This window comes from Panthera tigris, chromosome D3 (genome assembly GCF_018350195.1).
Source record: "Panthera tigris isolate Pti1 chromosome D3, P.tigris_Pti1_mat1.1, whole genome shotgun sequence".
Taxonomy (NCBI): Eukaryota; Metazoa; Chordata; class Mammalia; order Carnivora; family Felidae; genus Panthera; species Panthera tigris.
The window spans coordinates 55,467,321-55,493,799 of record NC_056671.1 but is presented as its reverse complement, the minus strand read 5'-3'; the positions used below and the strand labels follow the sequence as shown (position 1 = coordinate 55,493,799).

Genomic DNA, 26,479 nt, shown 5'->3' with positions numbered 1-26,479 from the left:
ATGAACAATAAATGGAATTACAAAATGACTATTTGGTGACAACTACGGTAATAATTATTGTAGACAAGAATCCTCAGGGGATCCTAAAATTAATGGAAAAAGTATCATGAGAAACAGAATAGTTCCCTAATTACAAAGTATTTGTCCCATAAGGTACTTATTAATTTTAAAGGGAAAAAATAGTAACTTTACATGGATAAACCTGGAAAACATCACCTTAACCAAGTGATAAAGAGAACGGCACCCATAATAATATTGACACGATGCACTGAGGAGGCGTAATTCCATTGCAGGACTATTCTTGTCAAAAATGCAGGGCTTGAGTTTAATCACAAGAAAATACCCGACAAACCTAAATTGATGGATATGCTGCAAAATATCTGGCTGACCTACATACCCACTTCAAAAGTTTCAAGGTCATGACCAACTGTCCCGAGTTAGAGGAGACTGAACACACATAGCAACTAAATGCAGTGTATAGTCCTGGTTAGAGCTTGGATCTGAAGAAGGACATTAATGTAACAGTTAGTGAAACTTGAGTAAGGTCTGTAGGTGACTTGATGGTATTTTCAGTTTTCTGGTTATGATTATTGCAGTATGCTTATGTGACGTATTAGCTGTGGGGGTGGCTGGAAGAAGGGCATATTGAGATTGTTTGTACTATTGCAAGGATGAAATTATTTCAAGATGATAAGTCTAAGAAAAAAATAAATTGGTAAATGTTTTAATTAGCAAATATTTTATCTTAAAAAGGGAACCTTCCCTTTCAGTTTTAATAAGATGTAAAACTTGTAAATTTGCTATTCTGTTTTCACACATTCAACCCTTGTATGATTTTGGGAACTTATTTTGTGACTGCTTGAGATAACCTCCAGGGTAATAGAATCATTAATAACGACTAATTGAGTAACATTTTCTTTTAACAACAGGTACAAAGCTAACAGACAATTTAATTAGAAAATTATAACTGTATTCCAGTTACAACTGCAATTATAATTTAGTGTTGATCATCTGTAGTTTTCAAACTTGAGATAGCACCAGAAGCGCCTGGAGGGCTTATTAAAATGAAGAGTTTTGGGATCCACCCTCCTGAGTTTCTGATTCAGTAGATCTCAGGTGGCGGCTAAGAATGTGAATTTCTGACAAGTTTTCAGCTGAGGCTGATACTACTAGTCCTGGGACCAGACTTTGACAAACCCTGGTCTAGACAAGAGTTCAAATTGTAGAATTAATGTCTCACCACATCTCTGTTATTTCTAATGTATATAGTTACATATAAAAGGCTTTTTTTCACTCCATTTTAACCCAGTTGCTGATCTAGAATATAAATATTGCAGAACTACAAACTGCTTTCATGGCGACTTTAAAATTCTAATGCCCAAAGTCATGATATTCGTAGGTGGGGCTTTGGGAGATGTTTGAATCATGAGACTGGAACCTTCTTGAATGGGATTAATGCCTTATACAAGAGGCTCCAGAGAGATCCCTAGGCTTTTCCACCATGCAAGGACACAGTAAGAAGGTGCCAGCTATGAACCAGAACTGGGGGCCCTCATGAGAGTGTGACCATACTGGCACCTTGATCTTGGACTTCTCAGCCTCTAAAACTGTAATAAATAAATGTTTGTTGTTTATAAGCCATCCAGTCTATAGCATTCTGTTATAGCTGCTCATATGGATTGGGACAAGGCTTGCTATGTAAGGTATCTGGAAATCCCCATCCTGTCCTTATAACAAGAAAAAGCTGGACAAACTGAAAATCAATTACTTCTTGGATCCATCAGAGAATTGAGGCTGCAGGACAAATTGCCAGCCTAAAAATCTGAAGGGACACTTTGATTCTGACTCAGGCATTGACCTTGCATCATGGTGCTTTAAAATAACCTTCCTTCATCCTGAAGAGAGCCATTTAAGAATAGGTCATAGACACAGACTATAGATTTTTTTGTTTAGTTTTGCTAAACATTTTTTTTTCTAAACAATTTTTACTTTTTTTCACTTTCATATATCTACAGAATTCTCGAGATCTGTGTGTGATTCTAACATTCTTATGGTGTCCAAAGACCATACAAACAGCATTTGTTTTTTAGTGATGATGAATACTGGAAAGGAAGTTATGTTCTTTATCGCTGGGGGAGCTGCAGTTTATTGACAAGTGGAGTGATGGAGGTAATTTAGAAGATTCTCTTAGTTTATTCATTCATTCACAAGGCACAGAGCATTTTACTGGCCAAAGCACCTTAGTGGTCAAATTTTCCAGCTTTGGCCATCGGGAACTTTTGCAATTAGTCCCTGTGTTCCTTTGATATGCCCATCTTTGTTTTCTTTTGTTTTTCTCTTACTTTTTGGAACTACGAGAGACTCCAGGGTTATATTTTCTATTTCCTGTTATATTTTCTATTTCCTGCTCCAGTCCAATAATAAGCCATCTCTCCAAGGAACGCTGGTTCCTTCTATTTTAGAAAGGTATTAAAACCAGCATGTGGATGTTAGGTATGCTCATTGCTACTGGGGTGTTGTTGTTCTAGGCCTTCTCAGATAACAGAGCGGGGAAATATATACGTGTATATACTAACTTGTGTGTATACATATCTATAAATATGTCCATACTACAAACATATGTGTCTATAGTAAGTTAAACATGAGCTCATATTGATGCCTTCAACTCTAATTCAATTAATCGTAATATATAAGTAATTCTAGCCTCACTTGTGTGTAAACTCCTACTCCAACAGTGAGACATTTGGCTCCAACAACCCAACTTAATTGTTAATTTAATTGGAATTACTTGTTTGTTTACTCAATTGTTAAATTCAAGTATACAGGTACAGAAGTATCAGAATTATTAACCCTTACCCTCAATGTGGTTATCAACCAGATAAATGATTTTTTGCCTTTAGTTTCATAGAATCCATTCATTTCCAAGGTTACTTAGGTCAATATCTCTCTCCTTTAGTGAGATTGTATTCATACTTTTGTAATACAGTTAGGTTGTTTTGTTGTCGTCCACATTTTATCCTGGGATCCCTTGCCCTCCGAAATGATTTAAAATTTGCATACATTAAAGTTCATTCTTTGTGTGGCAAAGTTCTATGAGTTTTCAACAAATGTGTAGTGTCTTGTATCCGTTCTTATACTATCATAGTGAATGGTTTTACCATCCTAAAAAATTCACTTATTCATACCACTCCGACCCCAAACACCAGGAAACCACTGACCTTTTTACTGTCCCTATAATTTTGCCTGTTCTAGAATGTCATACATTTAGGAAGAGACAATATGTGAGTTTTTCAGACTGACTTTCACTTAGCAATATGCATTTAAGATTTATGCCTTTTATTTTTATTTCTGAACAATATTCAACTGTACGGATGTTCATTTATAACATTTATAAAATGAAAGTTCGTTTTATTTATTTATTTATTTATTTATTTATTTATTTTTAATGTTTATTCATTTATTTTGAGAGAAAGACAGAGAGAGGCCGTGTGTGAGCCAGGGTGGGGCAGAGAGAGAGAGAGAGAGAGAGAGAGAGAGAGAGAGAGAGAGAAAATCCTAAGCAGGCTCTACGCTGTCAGTGCAGAGTCTAAGGAGGGGCTTGATCTCATGAACTGTGGGATCGTGACCTGAGCTGAAATCAAGAGTCAGATGATTAACCCTCTGAACCACACAGGGGCCCTGTTTTATTTTTGAGTCAAATTCCATCGTATGGACGTACCACTGTTTGTTTACCCTGTTAGGTATATCACCTATAAAGGGGCCTTGGTTGTTTCCAGTTTGGGGTGATAAAGCTGGTATAAACTTTTCCAAGAAGTTTTTGTGTGTGGACATAGATTTCCAAATCAGTTGAGTAGAAGCCTAAGGATGTCATAGCTGAATTACATGGCAAATCTATGCTTTGCTTTGTAAGGAACTGTCAAACTGTCTTTCAAAATGATTGTACCATTTTGCAATCCCACCGGCAATAAATAAAAATTCCTGTGGCTCCCCATCCTCCCCAGCAATTAGTATTGTCAGATTTTTTAAATTAGCCATTCTAATAGGTGTGTAGTGATATCTTACTGTATTTCAGTTTACAACTCACTTATTATAAATGATGTTGAGCATCTTTTCATATGTGTATTACTTTCTTGGGTGAGATATATGGTTAGACTTTTGGTCCATTTTGAATTGGATTGTTTGTTTTCTTATCGTTGAGTTTTAAGTATTTGGGATGCAAGCCCTTTATCAGATATGGGTTTTGCAAATCTTTTCTCCCAGTCTGTGGCTTGTCTTTTAAAAGTCTCTTAACAGTATTTTCATAGAGCAGAAGTCTTTTATTTTTAATGAAGTCCAAATTACATTTTTCTTTCATGGATTGTGCTTTTGTGTTATATCTAAAACCTCATTGCCAAACTGAAGCTTAAAGAGATTTTTCCGTTTTCTTTTTCTAGACATTTTATAGTTTTAGGTTTTTCATAAAGTTCTATGATATATTTTGAGTTAATTTCTAAGTAAAGTGTAGATTTTGTGTCTAGGTTATTTGTGTGTGTGTGTATGAATGTCCAAGTGTTCCAGCACCATTTGTTGAAAAGAGTATCTTTTCTCCATTAAATTTCTCTTCTGTCAATATATTCTGTTGGGTGCATTTCTAGGGTCTACATTAATTGATCTATGTGTCTATTCTTTAGCCAGTACTATGCTGTCTTGATTACTGTGGTTTTAAAATAAGCATTGAGATTGGGTCTTGTGTTTCCTACATCTTTTCTTTCTTATTATACTGTTGGATATTTTAGATCTTTTGTCTTTCTATATAAATTTTACAATCAACTTGTTAATTTCTACAAAATAACTCAGAATATTATACTTTTCTACATATAGATCATTTATATATTTTGTTACACTTATGCCTAAGTATTTCATAGATTTTTGGTGCTATTATAAATGACATTTTTAAAATTTTGAATTGAAAATGTTCATTACCACTTTATAGGAGCACTTGGCTTTTGTATCTTTGACCTTGTATCTTGCAGTTTTATTATAATTGCTTATTTGTTCCTGGATTTTGGATTTGTAGATTACCTAAGGTTTTCAACACAGACAGTCTGCTATCTGTGGAAAAGACAGTTTTATTTCTTCCTTCCCAATCTGTGTACTTTATATTTGTTTCATTAAAAAAATCTTTGTATTAGATAAGACTTATAATGCAATGTTGAATAGAAGTAGTGAGATAGGACATTCTTGCCTCATCCTAAAACTTAGGAGAAAAGTGTCTAATTTTTCACCATTAAGTATGATGTTAGCTTTAAGGGTTTTGTAGATGTTCTGTATCAAGCAGACAAAGTTTCATTTATTCCAAATTAGCTGAGAGATTTTATTAAAACGGGGGTTGGGTTTTGTTTTATCTGTATCAATTAACATGGTTACATGATTTTTCTTTGTTAACCTCTTGATGTGTGATGAATAACAATGATTGATTTTCTAACGTAGAACCAACCTTCCATATGTGGAGTAAGTTCCACTTGATTGTGGTGTATAATTGTTTTACATATTGTAGTATGCAACTGCTAATATTTTGTTGGGGATATTTACATCCATGTTCATGAGATATCATTGGTCTCTAGGTTTTCTTTCCTGAGATGTCATTGTCTAATTTTGACATTGATGTAGTAATGGCCTCATAAAATGAGTTAGGAATTCTTTTATCTTCTAGGTTTTTAAAAATTTTTTTAAATGTTTATTTATTTTTGAGAGATTGAGAGAGAGAGAGAGGCAGAGAGAGTGACAGAGACACAGAATCCAAAACAGGCTCCAGGCTCTGAGCTGTCAGCCCCAGGGCTGGAACTCAAGGACCGGGACATCATGACCTGAGCTGAAGTCAGATGCTTAACCGACTGAGCCACCCAGGTGCCCTTTTTCTCTTCTAGTTTTAAGAAGAGATTGTAGAGTTGGGATCACTTCTTCCTTAAATATAATTCAATAGAATTTACCAGTGCAACCAGCTGGGGCTGGTGCTTTCTCTTTTGGAAAGTTATTAATTATTGATCCATTTCTTTAATACATATAAGTCTATTTAGATTATCTATTTTTCCTTGTGTAAGTTTTGGTAGTTTTTGTCTAACAAGGAATGGATCCACTTTAAGTTATCAAATGTCTGGGCATGTGGTTGTTTATAGTATTCCTTTATTATCCTTTTAATGTACATGTGATAAGTATAATGACTTCTCTTCCATATTTGAATTTGGTAACTTATGTCTTGTATTTTTCTTGGTTAATCTTCTGGAGGTTTATTGCTTTTATTCCATTTTCCAAAGAACCAGTGTTTGGTTTGTTGAATTTCTTCACTGTTTTCCTATTTGCAATTTCATTGATTTTTGCTCTAATTTCGTGTTATGTCCTTTCTTCTTGTTGTTTTTGCTTAATTTTTGATTCTTTCTTAGTTTTCTAAGGTGGAAAGTAGGTTATTGATTTTAGAATTTTCTTCTTTTCTAGTGTATGTACTTAATGCTATAAATTTCCCTCTATGCGCTGCTTTTACTGCATCCCACAAATTCTGATGAGATGTAATTTTATTTTCATTTAGTTTAAAAAAAACTTTAAAAATTTTTCTTGAACTCATCTGTTATTTGTAAGTATTTTGTTAAATCTCCCAAATTTGGGGGTTTTCTAGCTCTCTGTTACTGATTTCTAATTCACTTCCATGTGGTTTAAATTTTTTTTAATGTTTATTTTTGAGAGAGAGAGAGAGACAGAATGCGAGTGGGTTAGGGGCAGAGAGAAAGAGAGACACAGAATCTGAAGCAGGCTCCAGGCTCTGAGCTGTCAGCACAGAGCCTGATGTGGGGCTCGAACCCACGAGCTGTGAGATCATGACCTAGGCTGAAGTTGGACGTCCAACCGACTGAGCCACCCAGGCACCCCTCAAATCCATGTGGTTTGAGGACATATTTTGTATATCTCTATTCTTATAAATTTGTAAGTTTGGTTGTTTGGCCCAGAATGTGGTATACCTTGATAACTATTCCATGTGAGTTTAAGAAGAATGTGTATTCTATCTGGTGCAGTCATTATAGAAAACAGTATGAAGTTTCCTCAAAAAGTTAAAAATAGAACTACCCTGTAATCCAGCAATTTCAATACTAGGTATTTACAAAGGATATATAAATATTGACTCAAAGGGGCACATGCACCCCAATGTTTAGAGCAGCACTATCAACAATAGCTAAATTATGGAAAGAGCCCAAACATCTATCGACTGATGAATGGATAAAGAAGATGTGGTGTGTGTGTGTGTGTGTGTGTGTATCTACACACACACACACACACACACACACACACACACACACACACACATACTATGGAATATTACCCATCAAAACAAATGAAAGTTTGCCATTTGCAATGATGTGGATGGAGCTAGAGTGTATTATGTGTATTAAATATGTATTAGGTATGTATTACTTACTAAGCTTAGTAAGTCAGAGAAAGGTGAATGCCACATGATTTCATTCATATGTGGAATTTAAGAAACCAAACAGAAGAACATGGTGGGGGGGGGAATAGAGGGAGGCAAATCATAAGAGACTTTTTAAAAAATATTTTTTAATGTTTATTTTTGAGAGAGAGAGAGAGAGAGAACGAGCGGGAGAGGGGCAGAGAGAGAGGGAGACACAGAATCTGAAGCAGGCTCCAGGCTCTGGGCTGTCAGCACAGAGCCCCACATGGGGGCTCGAACCCAAGATCTGTGAGATCATGACCTGAGCCCAAATCAGACCCTTAACAGACTGAGCCACCCGGGTGCCCCAAGAGACTTTTAATTATAGAGAACAAACTGAGGGTTGCTGGAGGGGAGGAGGATGGGGGGATGGGCTAAATGGGTGATGGGTATTAAGGGAGGTACTTTTGGTGATGAGCACTGGGTGTTATAGGTAAGCGATGAATCACTAAACTCTACTCCTGAAACCAATATTACACTGTTAACTAACTAGAATTTAAATACAAATAAAAAAAAAAAAGAATAATTTGCATTCTGCTGTTGTTGAATAGTGTTCTATAAATCTCACTTAGGTCAAGTTGAGTGATAATGCTGTTCAAGCCATCTCTATCTTCACTGATTTTTTGCTTGCTTTATATACTGGCAAAGAACTGTTGAAGTCTCAACTATACCAACAGGTCTCTTCATTTCTTCTTTACAGTTCTAGCAGTTTTTGCCTGACAGTTTCTGATGGTAGGTGTATGTGCATTAAGGGTTGTTATGTGTAATTGGAAAAGTGATCCCTTTATCATTACATATGCTCCCCTTTATCCCTGATTTTTATTGTTCTGAAGTTGCACTGTTCAAAGTTAACACAAATCAGCTTTTGATCATGGCAACATGTTATATTTATCTCCATTCCTTTACTATTATTCAATATGAACTCATATTTAAACCCCATCTTGTAGACAACATACAATTGGGTCTTATTTTGTAATCCAGTCTGACATTCTCTGGCTTTTAATTGGCATATTTAGACCATTCACATTTAAAGTGATTATCATTGGATTAATATCTATCAGGTTTATATCTTTTCAGCATTTTTTGTGCTAATTTTTTGTGTATGTGTGTTAGTTTTTCTGTCTTTCTGGTTTTAATTAAGCATTAATTGCCTTCTTTCTTAGCATATCAATTGTACTTTAAAAAATATTGTTAGCCATTGCTCTACACAGTTTGCATGTTTATTGCTTTTTAAAAGTAAATTTCTTAATTGAAGATTAATATATACAGGGAAAAATGCACTAATGACAAGTTTATAAATGAATGGATTTTCACAAAATAAACCACCTGTGTAATTAGCAGAGACGTTAGGAAACAGGATGTTACCAGCATTTTTAAAAACCTCTTAGTGTCCTCTACCAGTCCCTACAACCAAAGTAACTACTATTCTGACTTCATCTACCAGAGATTAATTTTATCTGTTTCTGTATAAAATCTTTGGAAGTTTACTTTTGTTGTTACTTATGCTGGCTTTTAAAGATGATATTTGTTCTTCTTGTACTTGGCCATTTCTAATTATATGCTCATATCTGGTAGATCTTAATCTGAGATAAGCCTAGTTGCTCAAACTGTGGGTGTTTTTTCCTATGGAGAATTTATATTTACTTTTACTATGAGCTAAGTGGCAAGGCATCCTTCAAGGACCCGTCTCTGGCTTAATACAGGAGTTTTATACACAGACCCAGCACTGTCATCCTGATCAGCAGCCAGATGAGTCTTCCTGCTGCAATGTTGGTTTTTAGTTTGCTCATAAGATAATCTAGTGCTTTAGGTGTGTTGACTGCTCACTGTACCATTTTCAATAGAATCTTTTGGGGGGTATGGAGAGGGAGATGCTTTCTACACATCCTGTGAACCTAGTCATGCATTCAAACTTACCCATTATGCATTCTTGAGTTGTTTTCTTGAAGAACGTTCTCTTAGTTTCTAGTTAGCCATAGCACTAAAAGCTGAAATCCATTTTGTTCTTGAAATTCTTCTTATTGGGGCGCCTGGGTGGCTCAGTCGGTTAAGCGGCCGACTTCGGCTCAGGTCATGATCTCGCGGTCTGTGAGTTCGAGCCCCGCATCGGGCTCTGTGCTGACCGCTCAGAGCCTGGAGCCTGTTTCGGATTCTGTGTCTCCCTCTCTCTCTGCCCCTCCCCTGTTCATGCTCTGTCTCTCTCTGTCTCAAAAATAAATAAATGTTAAAAAAAAAAAAAAGAAATTCTTCTTATTGATTTAGCTCGAGCTAAAAAATCACAATTCATTAATAAATGGAATTATGTCACTCCCGTGCTGGTGCTCTGCTTTTCCAGGCCAGCAGGATGACCCAAGTGGACAGTTTACATTGAATTGCCAGAGGTATTTTTGCATTTTTGACTTTTATTTCTAAACTAATATAAACTATAAAAAGAAGGTAAAAATTTGGAAACTCTAAATGACTGTGCTGCTTTTTGATCAAGAAACCTAATTAAAGAGTTTCCTAAAAACTTGGGAGATGTCCATTTTAACAGATAAAAGAAAAGAAAAATCTAGAACTTTTTTTTCTGTCTTGCTTTTTCAATGCCTATGAGATAGTCCCAGAGAAACTAAGGGTAGCTATTCCTTCGGCTTCTTCTTTCCAAAGGACAATATTTTAACATTGTTACAGCTATTTTATATATTCTGATGTTTGAACTTAGATGTCTCCCCTGTGAAAACTATTTATAGTCTGTGGTTTTAGCCAAGAAATCTTTGTGTCTTGTCACTTTTACTCTGCAAGTTAGAGAAATATCCTAGAAGGATTAATAATGTATTATAAATAAGATATAAAGGTTAGATGATGATGGTTAAGATATTAACTGGTTGACTCAACAGATATCAGAATTAAAAACTGGAAATCTGGAAAAGTATAATGGGAATTGGGCAGAAGGGATTGGAGAAGGAATTGCTCCCTCTCTCCCAAAGAGTTTTTATTTCCTATGACAGAATAACTATTCTAAAAATAATGTAGAAATTCTACAATAGTACTGTCCACTGAGTTGAAGATGAATATGTGGATTACTGTTTTAAGACATATATTTTGGAAGAAAAGACAAGCCATATGGCTAGTGGGAAATAAAGCAATATTTGGGGCCAGAAAAAATGTATTTTCTTCTCTTATACAAGGGACATGAACACCAGACTGTTAACTTTGGGCTTTATCATAGTTATAACAGCTAGATGAAAATGTTGGGTGGATGAATGTTGAATGAATCCATATGTGGCTATCACAATGTAAGAACTGACTGCACCATGGACTTGCTTGTACAAAGATGTTAAAGGTAGGGATTAAAGAGAAATTCAGCGAATCCATTAGGTTGTCAAATCTAATTTGTCCTTAGTGTGCACGCTTTAGTATTTATAGAAATAAACTTCTTCCCAGTGTATCATGTTTAATGATGATCATACCAGGCATAAATATCAGTCAATTTGGGGCTGAACAACAAACATTAAATTTCTATACTTTTTTTTTTCTTTAAGTTAGAAAATGGAATAAAGATACTGATACTATAGCTTACAAATAGAAAGAAATATTTTCAGCGTCTTAGTAATGACAGCTATAAAGATCAGGACACTATTTTAACTCTCTCAAAAGCATTTCTTTTCTGGACCAAAGGACAGCTATAGCATATTAAAGATAGACTGTTTTCAAAATTATCTGGGAGAAGAGTCAATAGATGGAAGTCAACTAGTAAAATCAGACTTGCGACTCTTTTTTTTTTTAATTTTTAGAAAATATTTATTTGTTTTTGAGACAGAGAGAGACAGACCATGAATGGGGGGGTGGGGTCAGAGAGAGAGGGAGACACGGAATCCGAAGCAGGCTCCAGGCTCCAAGCTGTCAGCACAGAGCCCGACACGGGGCTTGAACTCAGGGACCTTGAGATCATGACCTGAGCCAAAGTTGGATGCTTCACTGACTGAGCCACCCAGGGGCCCCACTTGTGACTCTTTTTATGTAGTCCCCAATTTCTCTATCCACAGGAGCTGTACATTTCTGGCTTTGTTTTTGCTTTATTTTGCAAAGTTACCATGCTATATGTTAATGAAGTTGCTGATTGAGTTGGCCATTTGCTTCCTTCACAAATTCCTGTCCCTGGAAGAGTTATTAATGGACTGTTAAGCATTTGAATACATAATGTTGTTCAGAACTTCCAGGTTTCAAAGTGACAAGTCATGTCTATCACAATCTCTAGTACAGCTAAAGGGCTCAAATTCTCTTATGGACTCAACTCAAGTAACCCAAATCCCTATTCGATCCATTCAATGATAGATTTGCTCACAGGCCATGCTCAAATTTTAGATTCCTATTTTGGCCCACCTCCAGCTCCTGATCTAATCTAGAAGAGGACTAATCCAATGTTTTCTAGTTTTCCTTTTTTAAATTTTAGAGGATTTTTAAAGCCCCATCAATTTTGGAACTCACTAACAATTTGGGAAGAGTCAAGGATTGATCCAATGGCTTTGCTATATTTCTCAGATTTTCCCATTATGTGTTGTAGCAAAAGAAGCCAATTTCTGCTGTTCAGTACCTGACATTCTATTTTAGCCATGGAGTATTAGTTTATAAAAAATCAATATCTAAAGATGAAGGTGTTTCCTTTTAGGGGATGGAGGAGTGTGGGTAGAGGTGATGTCATTCATTCTTATGGCTTTAAAATCCCTGTATTTATATCTTCAGCCCAGACTTTTCTCTGTAGTTCAAGCTTCTATATTCAAATGCCTACATGAACAACTCTCCTGGTATTTCAAATTTAACTTCTCTGAAATTAAATTCTTTCTTCCTGCCTCTCTACATCAACCTACTTCTGCTCCTACCTCAGCCTCCAACTCCAATCTGTTCCTCCTCAAACACCCCTCTCTAAGTCAATGGCCTCACAAGCCGTACTACAAAAGCCAGAAGCCATATGGTCATCCTTGACTCAGTCTTTTCCCTCACCTGCCACATGCAATCCCTCAGTGAGCCCTATCTTTAAAACCTATCTGCCACCCATCACGTCTACCTCAACTGCTACCTTCCTAATCTATCGCAGTGATACCTCACCGAAGCCACTGGAACTACTGCAAGTTTCCTAACTGGTCTTCTTGCTTCCACACTTGCTCTCTTCCAATCCATTCTCCTTCCGTTTGGCCAGAGAAACATACACATGCCTATCACGTCACATAATTCTCCTGCTTTAAATCCTTTATTAATTTTCTGCTGGATCAATAATATAATGCAAACCCTTTATCCTGGCAAGCACTGTCCCACAAGATCTGGCCACAGAAGACTACTCAGACCTTCATTCCCCTATTTTCCCTCCCAAACTCAGTAAGCTCCAGTTGCATTGGCCTTCTTTCTATTCCTCGAATGTGCCACTAACTCTTGCAGTAGGACTTCTGCGCTGTGCCTATAGTTCCCCTTCCTGGCTCTTCAGATGGTTGCTTCCTTTGTATCCTTCAGGTCTCAGGATAAACATCACCTACTCAGAGATCTTCCCTGAGTTACCAGGTCCCTCCACTCTGCCATTGTTTTCTATTACAGCACTATTTCCCCCCCTCCTGGCATTCACCTCAAGTGCTATTTACTTCCTTATTTTCTGTTTTCCTGAGAAAAATTTAAGTCCCATTAGATGGGTACAATGCATATAAACATGCCTTGTTGGCTGCTTGAAACTTAAAGCCTATCAGAGTAATTGGTGCTCAGTAAATATTTGTTGAATAAAAGCATAATTATGTGATGAAGTTTCTTTTACTCTTTGAACACAGGTTACAGGTTATAAGTTGTTTGGATTATAACATTTTGCTAATGAATATGTGGTGTTGCATAAACATTTGTGATTGATATTAAAATATAAGATTTTCCAGATTTTTATGTTATTTTTAAATGTTTTTATTTTTGAGAGAGAGAGGGATTTTGAGTGCATGCGTGTGTGTGTGTGTGCACGTGTGTGGGGAAGGGGCAGAGAGAGACAGGGAGGCAGAGGAAATGAAGCGGGCTCTCCAACTCAGAACAGTGAGACCATGATCTGAGCTGAAGTCGGACACTTAACTGAGCCACCCAGGTACTCTGTTGTTGTTTTTTTTAGGTTTATTTATTTGTTTTGAGACAGAGAGAGAGCGAGAGCAGGAGCAGGGGAGGGGCAGATCCATATTTTTAAAAATGTCATACACAAACTGACCCTGAAGTTGGAAGAAATTTTTCTTTCATAACAAAATCATGTTTATCGTAGGTCAAAATTTGGATAATTTGGACTATCTTTAATGAAAATATTATTTTCTGATAAAATGCCTTCTGATTTTCTCTCCCTATAAATAGCAGACAGGACGCTGAGCAGGGATTAGGAACTGGTGTTCAGATATGGGGGTGAAAAGTCTCTTTTTGGAGAGATATGCTCTGTAGAGAGGCAAATCTGAATAATGTATCTTGGGGAAATGCCAAATTAAATTCCAAGCAGCCTGTCAGATGAATCATATAGCTGAAAGAAAGGGTCAATATGACCCTCCAGGTGGAGCTAGGAAGACTTGGTTCTAGAAAAGCAAAAAAGAGAGAAATGAGTCTAGAGTGAGTCGCTGAAGCGCATTTTAGATTTTTCAGGTGTGTGTGCCCTTAAGTAGGAAAGATATGGTTAAAAAAAAAAAGTTGATTTAGATCGTACAATTAATAAAGAGTATAAGTATAGAACAGAGCACACTTTAGTTTTCACTGGAGGCATGAGAATCTTCATGGCTCTGAGAAGCTTGGCCCTAAAAGTCCTAGGACTCTAGGACTTCTTTAGCCCAGTGTGAATATTCTTTCCATAGTGATTTACTTTTTCCTTCTAAAAAAATGCACCTTCTATAATTGTTTAATCTTTGTGTGTTTTTTTCTTTATTTATTTTATTTTTTGCTTTTATACCAAATCTAGCTAACACAGCTGGGTGTTGGTGACATATTTGCTTGTATACTATGAATTCTTTATATCTATAGTGTTTTATTTTCCATACATTAGAATGCCAAGTATAATCATAAATATAATGAACGCAGTGCATCGTAAGACCTTGGTATCTCATTAAGCGGGAACCAAACACTACCCAGCAAAAGCCAACAGGAATGGCTAAGGATTGTGCTTCCTACTTATTTCTTCCTTTCCTCTCTTTCCCTTCCCTTTATTAACTCAGTATATATTTACTAAGCATTTACTATGTGCATTGTTCATTGTGGTGGAGTTACTCAGAACACCAGAAAATCTAAACTCTCAAGGGTTTCCCAATCAAGATTCTATTTGAACAAACATACTCATGTGAAACTATGTTGTATAAGGAGTGGTATAGCTCATATGATCTAAAACAAGGTTTTCCACACTATAGGTTGCCAAGCATCCTTTGCTGCTTTATAAATTTATTGGGTTAGGACCGTTTATTGAGTTACTACTATTACCAAAGAGTAGTAATAGTAGTAGTAATACTAATGATAATAATAATAATAATAATAGGAGAAAATGGGGTAGATATCAGTGTGTATTCCATGCAGTAAAATATATTTTTTCATAACATTTTTGGAGGACAGCTGTATGAAGTGTAACGTATATGCTTTACTATGAGACAAGGTTAAAAAAATGGTTGAAAGACACTTCTGCAGAGGAGCATAGAGAGACAGACTGTTTTAAATTGAGTAGTCAAGGAAAGAAGAAGGCTTTATAGTTCCGAAAGTACTTGAATGAGGCTTAGAGAAGAGGTGACTTTTTCAGATGAAAGAGCTACTAAAAAGAATTCTGAAATTGTGAATTAAGTTTTAACCAGAAGAAAAAGTGAACTCTATAGAACCAGCTTACTCTTGAATGAATGACCACCCCAGGATCAACTATACTTCCAGAATCTTCTAGGAAACATTTCACTAACATACAACGCAATCTAGATCTCCCAACTTGGAATTACCCTCTATCTCTGATGCCACTAGATAAACTTTTAATAGTGTTCCTGTGAGGTATATCACTTATGAGAGTGATTCAAAATATGCTTCTGATTGCTTAGTCCACATATCTATTTAAGATACTAAAAAAATTTTTTAAATGTGAAAGGCCTAAAGATAAATACCTAATTTAAAGTGTTTTTTCCTTCCTGCCACCACCCCCCCCCCCCCATATTAGATCCACTTGTCACTTGTATTAGTGGACTCTGAGCTCTACTGGTCTAGTATTTACTGGGCAAAAATTCAAGGACTCAGGACAACGGATTTGTTTTAGCATTTTTTAAAATACAAAATAAAGAAATAAAAAGAATAAAAGCAGTCAGGGTGGCCTCTGGAGAAGGGTAGCTGTTGTTGCAGGAATCTTGCAAGTTAATGAGAATTCACCCGGGACTCAAGAGCGACAGAGAGGGGAGAAAGGAGGAGATGGGGCGGGGAGGGGGGGGGGGGATAAAAACTCTTCCTTTGCAGCTGGCCCTCTCCCTCATTTGTTGCTCCAATAAGCAGTAATTAGGTCCTGAGCTAATGGTGTCAGCTGATCTGCTGTTTTTAGGCTAGACCCAGAGGAATCTCCATGGAAACCCTGCTGGAGTCGTCCCCCCACCTGGATGCTGAGTGCTCCTTTCCGCCACCTGGCTGCCGCCGCGCCCGCTGCTACCTCCTCCTGCCTCTAACCTGCAGCCTGCAGCATGCGCACTGCCCCCGGGATCCCTAAATGGGACAATTCTGCCCGTGACGTCAGCGCCCAGCCGTCTCCACAGAAACTTTTGTCCCATTGGCCAATCAGAGAGCTTGGAAGAGGCCAGGGAGGGGGGGGGGTGGGAGGAGAGGGGAGTGGGAGGGGTAGGGGTGAGGGGAGAGGCGAGAGGTTTAGTGTGTGGAGCTGCTCGCGCTCCGCCCGGGCTGTCAGTCCCGGCTCCAGCCGCCGCGAGACCTTCCCGGAGACGCGCGCACACACAGCGCACCCCCCCCCACCCCCCCGCACACCGCACACCCTCGCTCCCTTGCTCACACACACGCACGCACTCAGCCTGGCCGAGCAGGAGCCACTGACCATTTTGCAAGTGCCGGGACCAGCTGCGGCGCAGTGGGTACAAACACTCAGCGTTCCCATTCGGGGCTTTCGTCTGGGAGACGACGACGAGGGGCGAAGGTGGGCTAGGACGCGGACCAGGCGCGGGGCACTGGTCGGGCCGCCTTCCGGGCAGAGCCGCCTCCCGGGACGGGCGCGGGCCTCCGCAGAGAGTAGAATAAAGAGGAGCGGCCGCAATCGCACGCAGCGCGAGGAGGATGGGAACTCCCCTATTTCCAGCTCTGTAACCAACGGGTGGAAATCCTGAATGGAGAAGCCGCCGATTTCATTTGCTTGAGAAAATCGTCCAGAGGAACTCATATTTGGCTACTCTGAGCAGTGGAGGGGTGTCCATGACGTGGCAGGGGGAAAATAGACATACGAAACCTCCTGTGTGAACTGCAAACTGTAACCAAGCAAGGGGAAAATAATTTCTCTGTATATTTTAATTTCATGCAAAGGGTTGTAAGCATCTGTATTATAAACTTACTTCTATGCCTTGTACCCAGTCCAGCAGAAACCAGAGGAGTCCTGTCTGGGGACCCCGTCATTATCCGGGAGACCCGCCGCCCGCGGCCTGCCTTCGTTTACCCACATCCCCCTGGAGCGGCTATCTGTTTGGGGTATCACAGCCTTTCCTATAAAACTATGGCCAAATATCCACGAATGTTTTGTTAATTCTGGGACTTAACTCCTGGAACCTACCTGCAGGATTGGAATTTAGCCTAAATGCATATGAAGAAATGACATTTTAAACCATTAAAAAAAAAAATACCTTAATGATTTCCTGTGTAGCAGGATTTGATAGGCTTAACAACATGACAGGTAAGAACTTTCTCTCTTTCTAGTCCCTTAACGCCCCACGCAGGGAAGGTCGAAGCGTAACGGGACCCTGGAGGAAGGAGAGCCCGGGGACCCGGGTGCCCTTCGGGGCTCACAGGCGCTCGGCCGGGCGGCTGCTTTCGAGAGAAGCTCAGCCCTCGCTCCTGCACGGTGGGGCCAGCGGCCAGGGAAGCTTCTGGGGCGCGCGCTGGGAGGCGGCGCGGCGCTCCACCTGCCTTGCCCCGGACACAGCCCCGGGGTGAAGCGTCCAGGGACCACCCCAAGTCAATATTGGGATTTTTAATAAACCAAGGAATGGGATTTTAATTATTTAAAACCCAGCTCCTCTGGGCCAGATGCTGTTGGGATGGTCCTAATCACACAATATTAAAGAGACCCATCACTAAGAGGACGAGAAAAGCGTCCGAGACCAGCGTCCGAGACATCCGTTGCAATTACGAATGAACCAGAGACTTGGTAGCACGGGGCATTGATTGCTGGTGCCCAACCGGACCCTCCTCCCCTCTCCCCGTTCCTCCCCCCACCCGAGGCAGGCTCCGGCGGCGGCCGGGACCTCGCGTCCCTACATCGTGGCCGTGGCCGCATTTTTCATGAGCCCGGGGTGAACAGGTGCGAAGTGCGCTGGGAGCATCCAGCCAACGGCCGGGAACGGGGAACATGGAGAGCGAGCGCGACATGTACCGCCAGTTCCAGGACTGGTGCCTCAGGACTTACGGGGACTCAGGCAAGACCAAGACGGTGACCCGTAAGAAATACGAGCGGATCGTCCAGCTCCTCAACGGCTCCGAGTCGAGCTCCACGGACAACGCCAAATTTAAATTCTGGGTCAAATCGAAGGGCTTCCAGCTGGGCCAGCCGGACGAGGTCCGCGGGGGCGGCGGCTGCGCCAAGCAAGTGCTTTACGTGCCGGTCAAGACCACGGTGAGTGACTCCCCTTCCTCTGTTATTTGTCTGCGGGAGCAGCCGGCGGGGAGGGGAGAGAGAGGGGGGAGAAAGGGGGAGCCGTGAGCCACCGTTGGCTCGTGTGCCCCCCACCTTTCTCAACCCCCCTCCCCAAGTCGTCCCCACTCGCATGAGCCAGGCGCGTTTCCCCCACGGTGGAGTCTTTGTGGTCCTTTATTTTAAAGCGGCAGCGCACCACCAGAGCTCGCCGCCCTCCTCGCCTCCCAGGCTTCTGAACCCGCTCCTGGAGCTTCCATCCCCGGGTCGGGCGGCCTCCAGCGTCCTCGGGTCGGGCCATTGTCCCGTGTCCTTCGCTGGGCGCCTGGCGCGTGTCCCGCTTTTGCCACCAAGCATAAAGGCCACGCTGGAACCCCAGACGCACGCTCTGATAATAGACGATTCTGATCGATCGTCTACAGTGTCTCCTAACTGGCACAAAGCCCGATTGTGGCGCTGGTCAGAGATGTGGGGTTCCCCCCTCCCCCGCCCCCCGACACTATCCGGTTTTATTGTTAGACCGCCGCCCGGGAGACGCAAGGTTATCCGATCGCCTAGAGCACTCCCAGAGATCTTGCCACGACTATTTAGATTGTGGATGAGGTCCGGGAGATTCCTCCTCCCCGCCCCCCATTCCCTTCCTCACTTCCCCCTTTCACAAATAAAGCCGCCGCTACATGATGAACAACAAAGAGACATGGGTTTGGGCGCAATCAAATGGTATATGTGTTTGCTCCTCATTCTGGGATAGCTCTAGTCTCAGGGCCACAAAGCTCTAAGCCCAGGCGCAGCAAGGTGCTGGGCACTGAGAGCCTGGTGTACAGGGCAGAAGGCTGTGAGGCTGGCGAGCGGCAGCAGCGTCGATTGCCTTTTTAAGAAGATGGGAACTGTGGGCTACAAGTAGGATTGCAGATCAGATCCATAAGACCTCTTTCTCCGTCATGGAACGGTGGGTACTCGCCTGGAGTAGGGGTGGGGGAGGGTATCTGGCATCCTTTGCATTTTTGCCTGGCTTTGGGGTTTCTTGAGCATTTGCTCCTGTTCCACCCGCTCCCCCACCCCCCATACTGGCAACCCTTTCCCGTGCAGTGTTCCTGGAGGATGCTTGAAAGGAGATGTCTTGCAAGCTATTCTTCTGTCTCAAACGGAGGTATATGCAATTGGAAATCTGTGCATGGAAGGTTTTTCAGAGGATTATTTGGAGCGCTCTTTTAGGTTTGGAAAACCAGTTAGTGGTTTTCTGAGATTCGTTAGGGGTAGTTTGAAGGAAGTGTGTTTGTTTTGGAATGTATGTGGAAAACGGGAAACGGAAATAAAGGTGAAACAGAAACACACATGAAAGTTCTGTTTTTTTTCCAAAAAGTACTGTTGTTGGAATTTTCTGGGAGGTAGATCTACAAATACAGCCTTCTCTTTGAACGTGGCATTGCTAAAGACAATGGTGAGATTACTGTCTTGCTTTACTAAATAATGAGAACTAGCTGGGTCTGGATTAGAACTGAGGTTTATTTACATCTGGATGAGCAGAAGTCTGTTGTAGAGAATTAAGTGCTTTGATTTATTTGTATCAGGAGTAACTTAACCTGATTTTTAAAAATAACTTATTGTTAGACAAAGTAAATTAGAATTCAAAACATAAGAATGTATTCTCCTTTAGGGGAACACTGGGCTAATTGAATAAATAAAATAATAATTTAAAGTATATTTACCTAAATATTTAATAATATTCTATATGTTTTTCATAACAATTGCTAGCTGGGAGGTTTGTTTTTCATTCCTTTTACATTAAAGTCAGGTTCCTGCATTTACCTGTCAGATAGTTTCCACCCTGTATGAATTGGTCCAATTTATACTTTGGGTATATCCACTATATGTATAAACAGATGTGCCCTTTGAAAACATTAACAAAAAATTGTAAATAACACAGATTGTGTAATGGCTGTAGAGGCAGTAAGATAAATATGGATGCCAGTAATTCAAATCAGAATTCACATGTTCAGATACCGATATTTTCATTCAAAAATTTTTGCAGAGTTGATAAAGAATTATTGCTAAGACATCTAACAGAAAAACAACTTCAGGGTGAATACTAAAGTAACACATATTTCTCTTTTCAGTAAAGATTTCATATATTTATGGGAGAAAATGTAATTCATCAGGTGATTTTCTTAGATAGTGGTTTCCATGTAGTAGTATTTAAGGGCTTTGCTCTTCATTCAAGCCTGTTTTGAAATGTTGAAGAGGTTTTTAATTCATGAACTCTTCTGTTGCTCTTTATGAAAATTTTATGCTGCTCCTCTCATAGAATTATAGGCTCCGCCTTCCCTGAAAGACAGCCAATCATCATTTCAACAAGTTAAAAAATAAATAAAAGGTTCCCCTTTTATCATGTGTTTCTCCGCATCTCAAATTATTTCTTCCTTAAGAATGAGTTTTTCCTTGTAGTAGCGGGAGTACAATCACCAGAAAGACAAAAAAAATATTTTAAAGTCAAAGGCATATCTTGGCTGAAATAAAGTACTGTTTTTGGTATTTGCAAGTAGACGGAAGAATCATTCTAGCTGTTTGAGGTTTGAGGGTTTGCGGCTAGCTTTGCTGTCAGCGAGAGAGATTTGCGCCTGATGTTGCAGTAACCCACTGCTGCTGGTAATTAGACATCATTACTACCTTGAAAAGGGACAGACAGAAGGGAAGAGGACAGGCTGGGGCTAATTAACTGCTTGTGTTTAATGAAAGAAAGGGGGACTGATCGCAACTGGGAGGTCGTACCAGAACAGAGTAGACACAGCACATAGACTTAATAGAAACAGGACTAGCTTTCAGTCTGAAAGAAGCTTGTTTCTACCTCTTTTCTTAAACGAATAGCTGTAGCTTTGCAAATACTCTTTCCCCTAAAATCTAAATTTAATTGATGACAAAATCAAGCAAGTGACAACAGACTTCAAATGAAAATGTAGGATACTAGAAAGATAAACATGCCCTTTAATATTTGTCCTGGCCATGCCCAAAGCTGAGGGGGGCATATCTATCACTGTTTAGATTACTCTGTGGCTGAGGAGATACTGTGTGGTCGCCAAGCAACAACATCCTGCAACTCAGCCATTTTAGGTCTGGAGGAGGATCTGCGTGTGTGCCTGCATGCACGTGCACACACGTGTATATGCGCGCACGTGCAGTTTGTTGAGCATTGCATCTAAGTTTTGTTCACACCACCGCCATTATTTTTATGTGTTCTTTCATTAAAGATATCATACATTTAAATGAGTGAAGTGAATAACTTAAAACAGTTCTGAAAAAAAATATGGCAAAGGTCTGATGTTGACTATAAAATATGTTTCATCAGTGATCATTTTAAATTAGTGTTACTTTGGTTATTCTGTTTTACATTTTTGGTAGTTTCAGTTTAGTTTGTTTTTAGAAGCTTTCCATCCTGGTTGACATTTTGGTTTTGGCCACAATTAGTTGAAACATCGACTTGTAATTCAAACTACCAAAACACATTATAGATACCACTTGGTAGTATGAAAGATAAACTTAGGAAATAACCAGAAAATTCATTATTTTTCTATTCGTATTGGATGAATGCATTATTGTGTATTTTTTAAAGGCCCGCCACATTGTTTAAAACAGGCAATTTGGCAAACTCACAATTTTATTTGTTTTTCTGTCTTAAGCAAACAAAGCAATGAATATCCAATTATGTGAGTATGTAGGATATGTATATGTATATGTAGGAATGGACACTTAGGTCCAATTTTTGCCTTCTGTGTATGTAGTCCACTAGGGAACATAAAATGAATTTTCATCCAGAAAGAAAAATGTATTATCTTTAGTTATGTCATTTAAAAATGATGATGTATTCAGTTCTGCAATCTGTAGACTCAGATTTCATTTTGTTCTTACTGTGTATACTAATTGATTAGTACATTGTGATTAGAATGAATATTCATGGACTGGTTTATGAATAGTTACTGCTTTCTTAGTTCTCTGTGGTTTTGGTTACAAATTCTCTATGCTTTATCAAGAGTGAAGGAAATAATTCCTCATAAGGAGTTCATATACATTGCTATCAGGCCTGACTTCACTCGTGAGGCACACATGCATATTAGGCCTTGATCTGAAATTTGCTACAGAAATTCCAGAAAACAAAACTGAATGCTAGCCACACATTAGGATACTTTATATCTCTGACACAGACAAATCATAATAATAGTAATTAAGATATAAACAAAGTTTTGCTTATCTCCTATACTTTCAAGACAGGCATTGCTGTTGATAACCAATGCATTTTTCTCTATATTCCGGTATTTTGGAGAACTCTATAGCAGAGGTCTTTGGGGGTCAGATAGATCCCAAGTACGAGTCTCAGCAATGTGGCTTATAAGCTGACTTTAGAGGTTCCTTGAGAATTGTGAGGAATAACTCATCTACATCAAAACGCTAGCACAGTGCCAATTAAGGCTGTCAAGAATAGTGGGTATACCCTTATAAGAGGCCAATTTGGCATGTGTATTTAGGGACAAGGGCTTGTAGAGATAATTCCCTTGAATTTATGGAGGAAATCAGACTCTGTTAATATATGAAGACTGTCCCACACATATTTCCTAAAATACCAGTTCTTGACTTTTCCATTGGTTCTTCCTTGTCTTGTTAGTAAGTATAGTGGGCGGGGGAAGAGGGGCAACACTCAGCACTCATTTATTTTCCCTCAATAACCCTCCTAACCAGCTGAGATTCTACTTCTCAAGATTTTACACTCTAGACTTCATGCATAGTATAGAGGAAAGATGAAGAAGCAAATACAGGGATATGGCAGAACTTCTGAGAATTTCAATCTCCTGTCAAGACTACAAAGACCTTTCACTAATATCTGTTGTATTTATACAACACTTTATTTATACAACATAAAATGAATCTGCTGTGTTTTAGATTACATTCATTTTTGATAGTTCTGGGATAATAAGATAAACGTCATGAACAGCAATAGATGGCAGGAAACATGGCATAGTGGGCAGGGTATAGATTTTAGAGCAAGATTTAAATCCCGATTCAACATTTACGATAGCTGCAAGTAAGCAGAAGTTTCTTGACTAAAGACACTGTTTCCTCTTTGTAAATGCCACTAATAATACTTGTCTAACTACTTTTGGGTAAGAGTTAATAATAATTCATAAGCATATAGCATATGTAGTATCTGTCTGGCACATAGTAAATGCTAAAAAAAAACCCAAAAAACCAGAAGCTCTTCTAAGTATTACCAAGAAAGCAAGGACACCATGATGTAATTATAATTAGGTATATGTTATAAACTCAAAATTACACTGCCACGAGGAGTTAAAATACATCTGTATGAATGCATATTTATTCAGATATTTATTTAAAAAAAATAAAAATGACTTTATTTTGTAAAAGTGATACATTTTCAACATTTAAAAAAACCTAAGTGAAAAGGAAAGAAATTTTAAGTCACATTAAATCCCTCCATTCAGATTTAACCACCATTAGCTAATTATGAGCATCATTATAGATGTCTGTCTAAACATATATACCAAAAGAAGATTAGATATAGTGATTAATTGATACACTGATTGATATGGACACGCAGAAATAATTTTCCAAAACTGGGATGATAATTGTATGCTAATTTAAGTAAGAGGCATAAAACATCAAAATGTAACAAAGAAAAATAAAAACATAAAATTAAAAAAGTTGCTAATTAATAAATGCTTCTCAGAGGTGTTTTTCCTGAAGTTAATAGAAAACATTAAGAGATTGAATTCCATTCATTTTTTTTAACAACAGATTTCAATTTCATTCTTATTGACTTTCTCCAATGGTAGGTGAAGAGTGAGCCTATTTCACTGTTCTTCTGTTTTGTTACATTTATTATATTGCCTGTATTTATTACATCTAATGTTATATTTATTGTAATTATATATTTTATTGTGTTATGTTCATTATATCATATAATATGCTATATTTGGTTTTATTGTTAAGGTTTTGTTATAGTATATAATTTGGTTCTCACAATTGTTTTTCCTTTGGTATATTTAAATACTTATTTATTCTTTTACCTTTTTTTTTTTTTTTCTGAATTCTTTGATTGGATTCATCACTTGGTTGGCTACAATTCCTGGTCATTTTTCTTTTTCTAAGGAAAGGAATATGTGTTCTATTCTTTGAGGTTTGTATGCAATTAAAAATATTTGCCTTTTGCCTTTGTAACTAAAGGACAACTTGACTAGGTGTGATTTCTTTATTTTACTTTTACCACCAGAACATTGTTGATAATGTGTTTGTTACGTAAAATCCTAAGGCAAACCTATTTTTCCAAATTTCATGGATTGTTTACTTCTTTATCCTTGAAATCAAATAATTTAACTGGGATATGTTTTGAATACCTTTTTTCACTGAGTAATTACATTCATGTCCATGACTTCAGTTACATTTGTTTTGGTGACTTAATGCATTATCTTCTGAGGTTCAGATCTGAATTTTCACGATTTCTACTGGTTGTTTCTGCCAGGATATCCCAAAGCACCTCAAACTGAACATAACCCCAAATGACTTTTTCTTCTCTCCATTCCTTCATCCTAGGTCTTCCAAGCTGTTACCTTTTTTCTTTTGTATTATCATTTTTAATAATTATGCTGAAATATATCCTATTATTCGACTGAATCCAGCTGAGCATTAAAATAGTTAACCAAATGACATATTTGGTTCCCAGAATAAATGACAGTTCATAAATCATTCATTGTAATTTCAGGGTGGCAAATAGAAATTAAAATGATTTGAAGCCATGCCATAATTTGAAAGACTTAGAAAAAGTTATTAGCACTGTACATTGGAAGAGGAACAGAAAAAAATGGTAAATTCAATACAATTTTATAATTTCCCTAAGCCAATACAGTCAAGTTTTATGAAAAAGAAGCATTTACTATTTTGCCTTTCTATTTTATAACTGAGTATAGCATTTAACATTGTGAATTTAGAGAACAGCAGAAATGTGACAAATGGTACATTTTTCTCCTGCTTAAAAAAAGTACCTGTATTTCTCTCCTTTGTTTAGAAATTGAAAGCACTAAAATAATAGCTTGCCTATGAATCATCCAATGGACACTCTGAAAAATGTAGAGGCTCCTTTTTATGATAATTTTCCTGGGAATATATTCCCTCCCCACCCCCACCCCCGCTTCCTGTCTATATTTCATTAGAGTCATTGTGCCATTTATGTCCATTATTTGGTGCACAGCAAATGCTCCTTTAAAAACAGTATTGAATAAATGAAAGCATGAATATTTGTTGTAATCCCTACCTCTTTTTTAAGGATTATCTTTTTTTTCAATTGAGTAATAATTGACAGACAATACCATTGTAGTTTCAGGTGTACAACATAATGATTTGATATTTATGTACATCATAAAATGATCACAGTGTCTACTTACCTGTCAGCATACAAAGTTGTTACAATATTATTGACTGTTCTGGACACTATGTTCCCATGTCTTATTTATCTTCTAACTGGAAGTTTGTCCTTCTTAATCCCCTTGTCCTTTTCATCCATCTCCCTATCTCCCTCTCCTCTGTCAACCATCAGTTTGTTTTCTGTATCTGAGTCTCTTTCTTTTTTGTTTCCTCAATTGTTTTGTTTTTAGGATTCCACATATAAGTGAAATCATACGGTATTTGTCTTTCTCTGACGTATTTTACTCAGCAAATATCTTTTAGGCCCATCCATGTCGGCTCAAGCAGCCAAGATTTTATTCTTTTTTATGGCTGAGTTTTATTGTGTATTTATAGCTACATCTTCTTTATCCACTTATCTATCAATGGACATTCAGGTTGCTTCCATACCTTGGCTATTGTAAATAATGCTGTGATGAACATAGGGATGTATGCATCTTTTCAAATAGGTGTTTTTTTTTTAAATAAATACCTAGAGGTGGAATTGCTGGATTATGGGATCCTATGGTATTTCTATTTTTACTTTTTTTGAGGAACCTCTATATTGTTTTCCATAGCGGCTGCACAATTTACATTTCTACCTATAGCACATAAGCCTTCCCATTTCTCCACATCCTTGTCAACACTTGTTATTTCTTGCCTTTTTGATACTAGCCTTTCCAACAGGTATGAGGTGGTCTATCATTGTGGTTTTGATTTATATTTCCCTGATGATTTTT

The 26,479-nt window shown here is 38.4% G+C and overlaps 1 protein-coding gene across 3 annotated transcripts in view; it reads left to right on the top strand.

Moving 5' to 3' along the window:
- The first annotated feature begins 16,297 nt into the window (after nt 1-16,297).
- NOL4 (nucleolar protein 4) overlaps nt 16,298-26,479 on the top strand; it is a 426,345-nt gene continuing 416,163 nt past the window's right edge. For all 3 annotated transcript variants that reach the window (XM_042962703.1, XM_042962702.1, XM_042962709.1), the window contains exon 1: nt 16,298-18,278. In XM_042962703.1, coding sequence (XP_042818637.1) covers nt 18,015-18,278 — 264 coding nt within the window. In that variant the 5' untranslated portion in view covers nt 16,298-18,014. The remainder of the gene's footprint in view (nt 18,279-26,479) is intronic.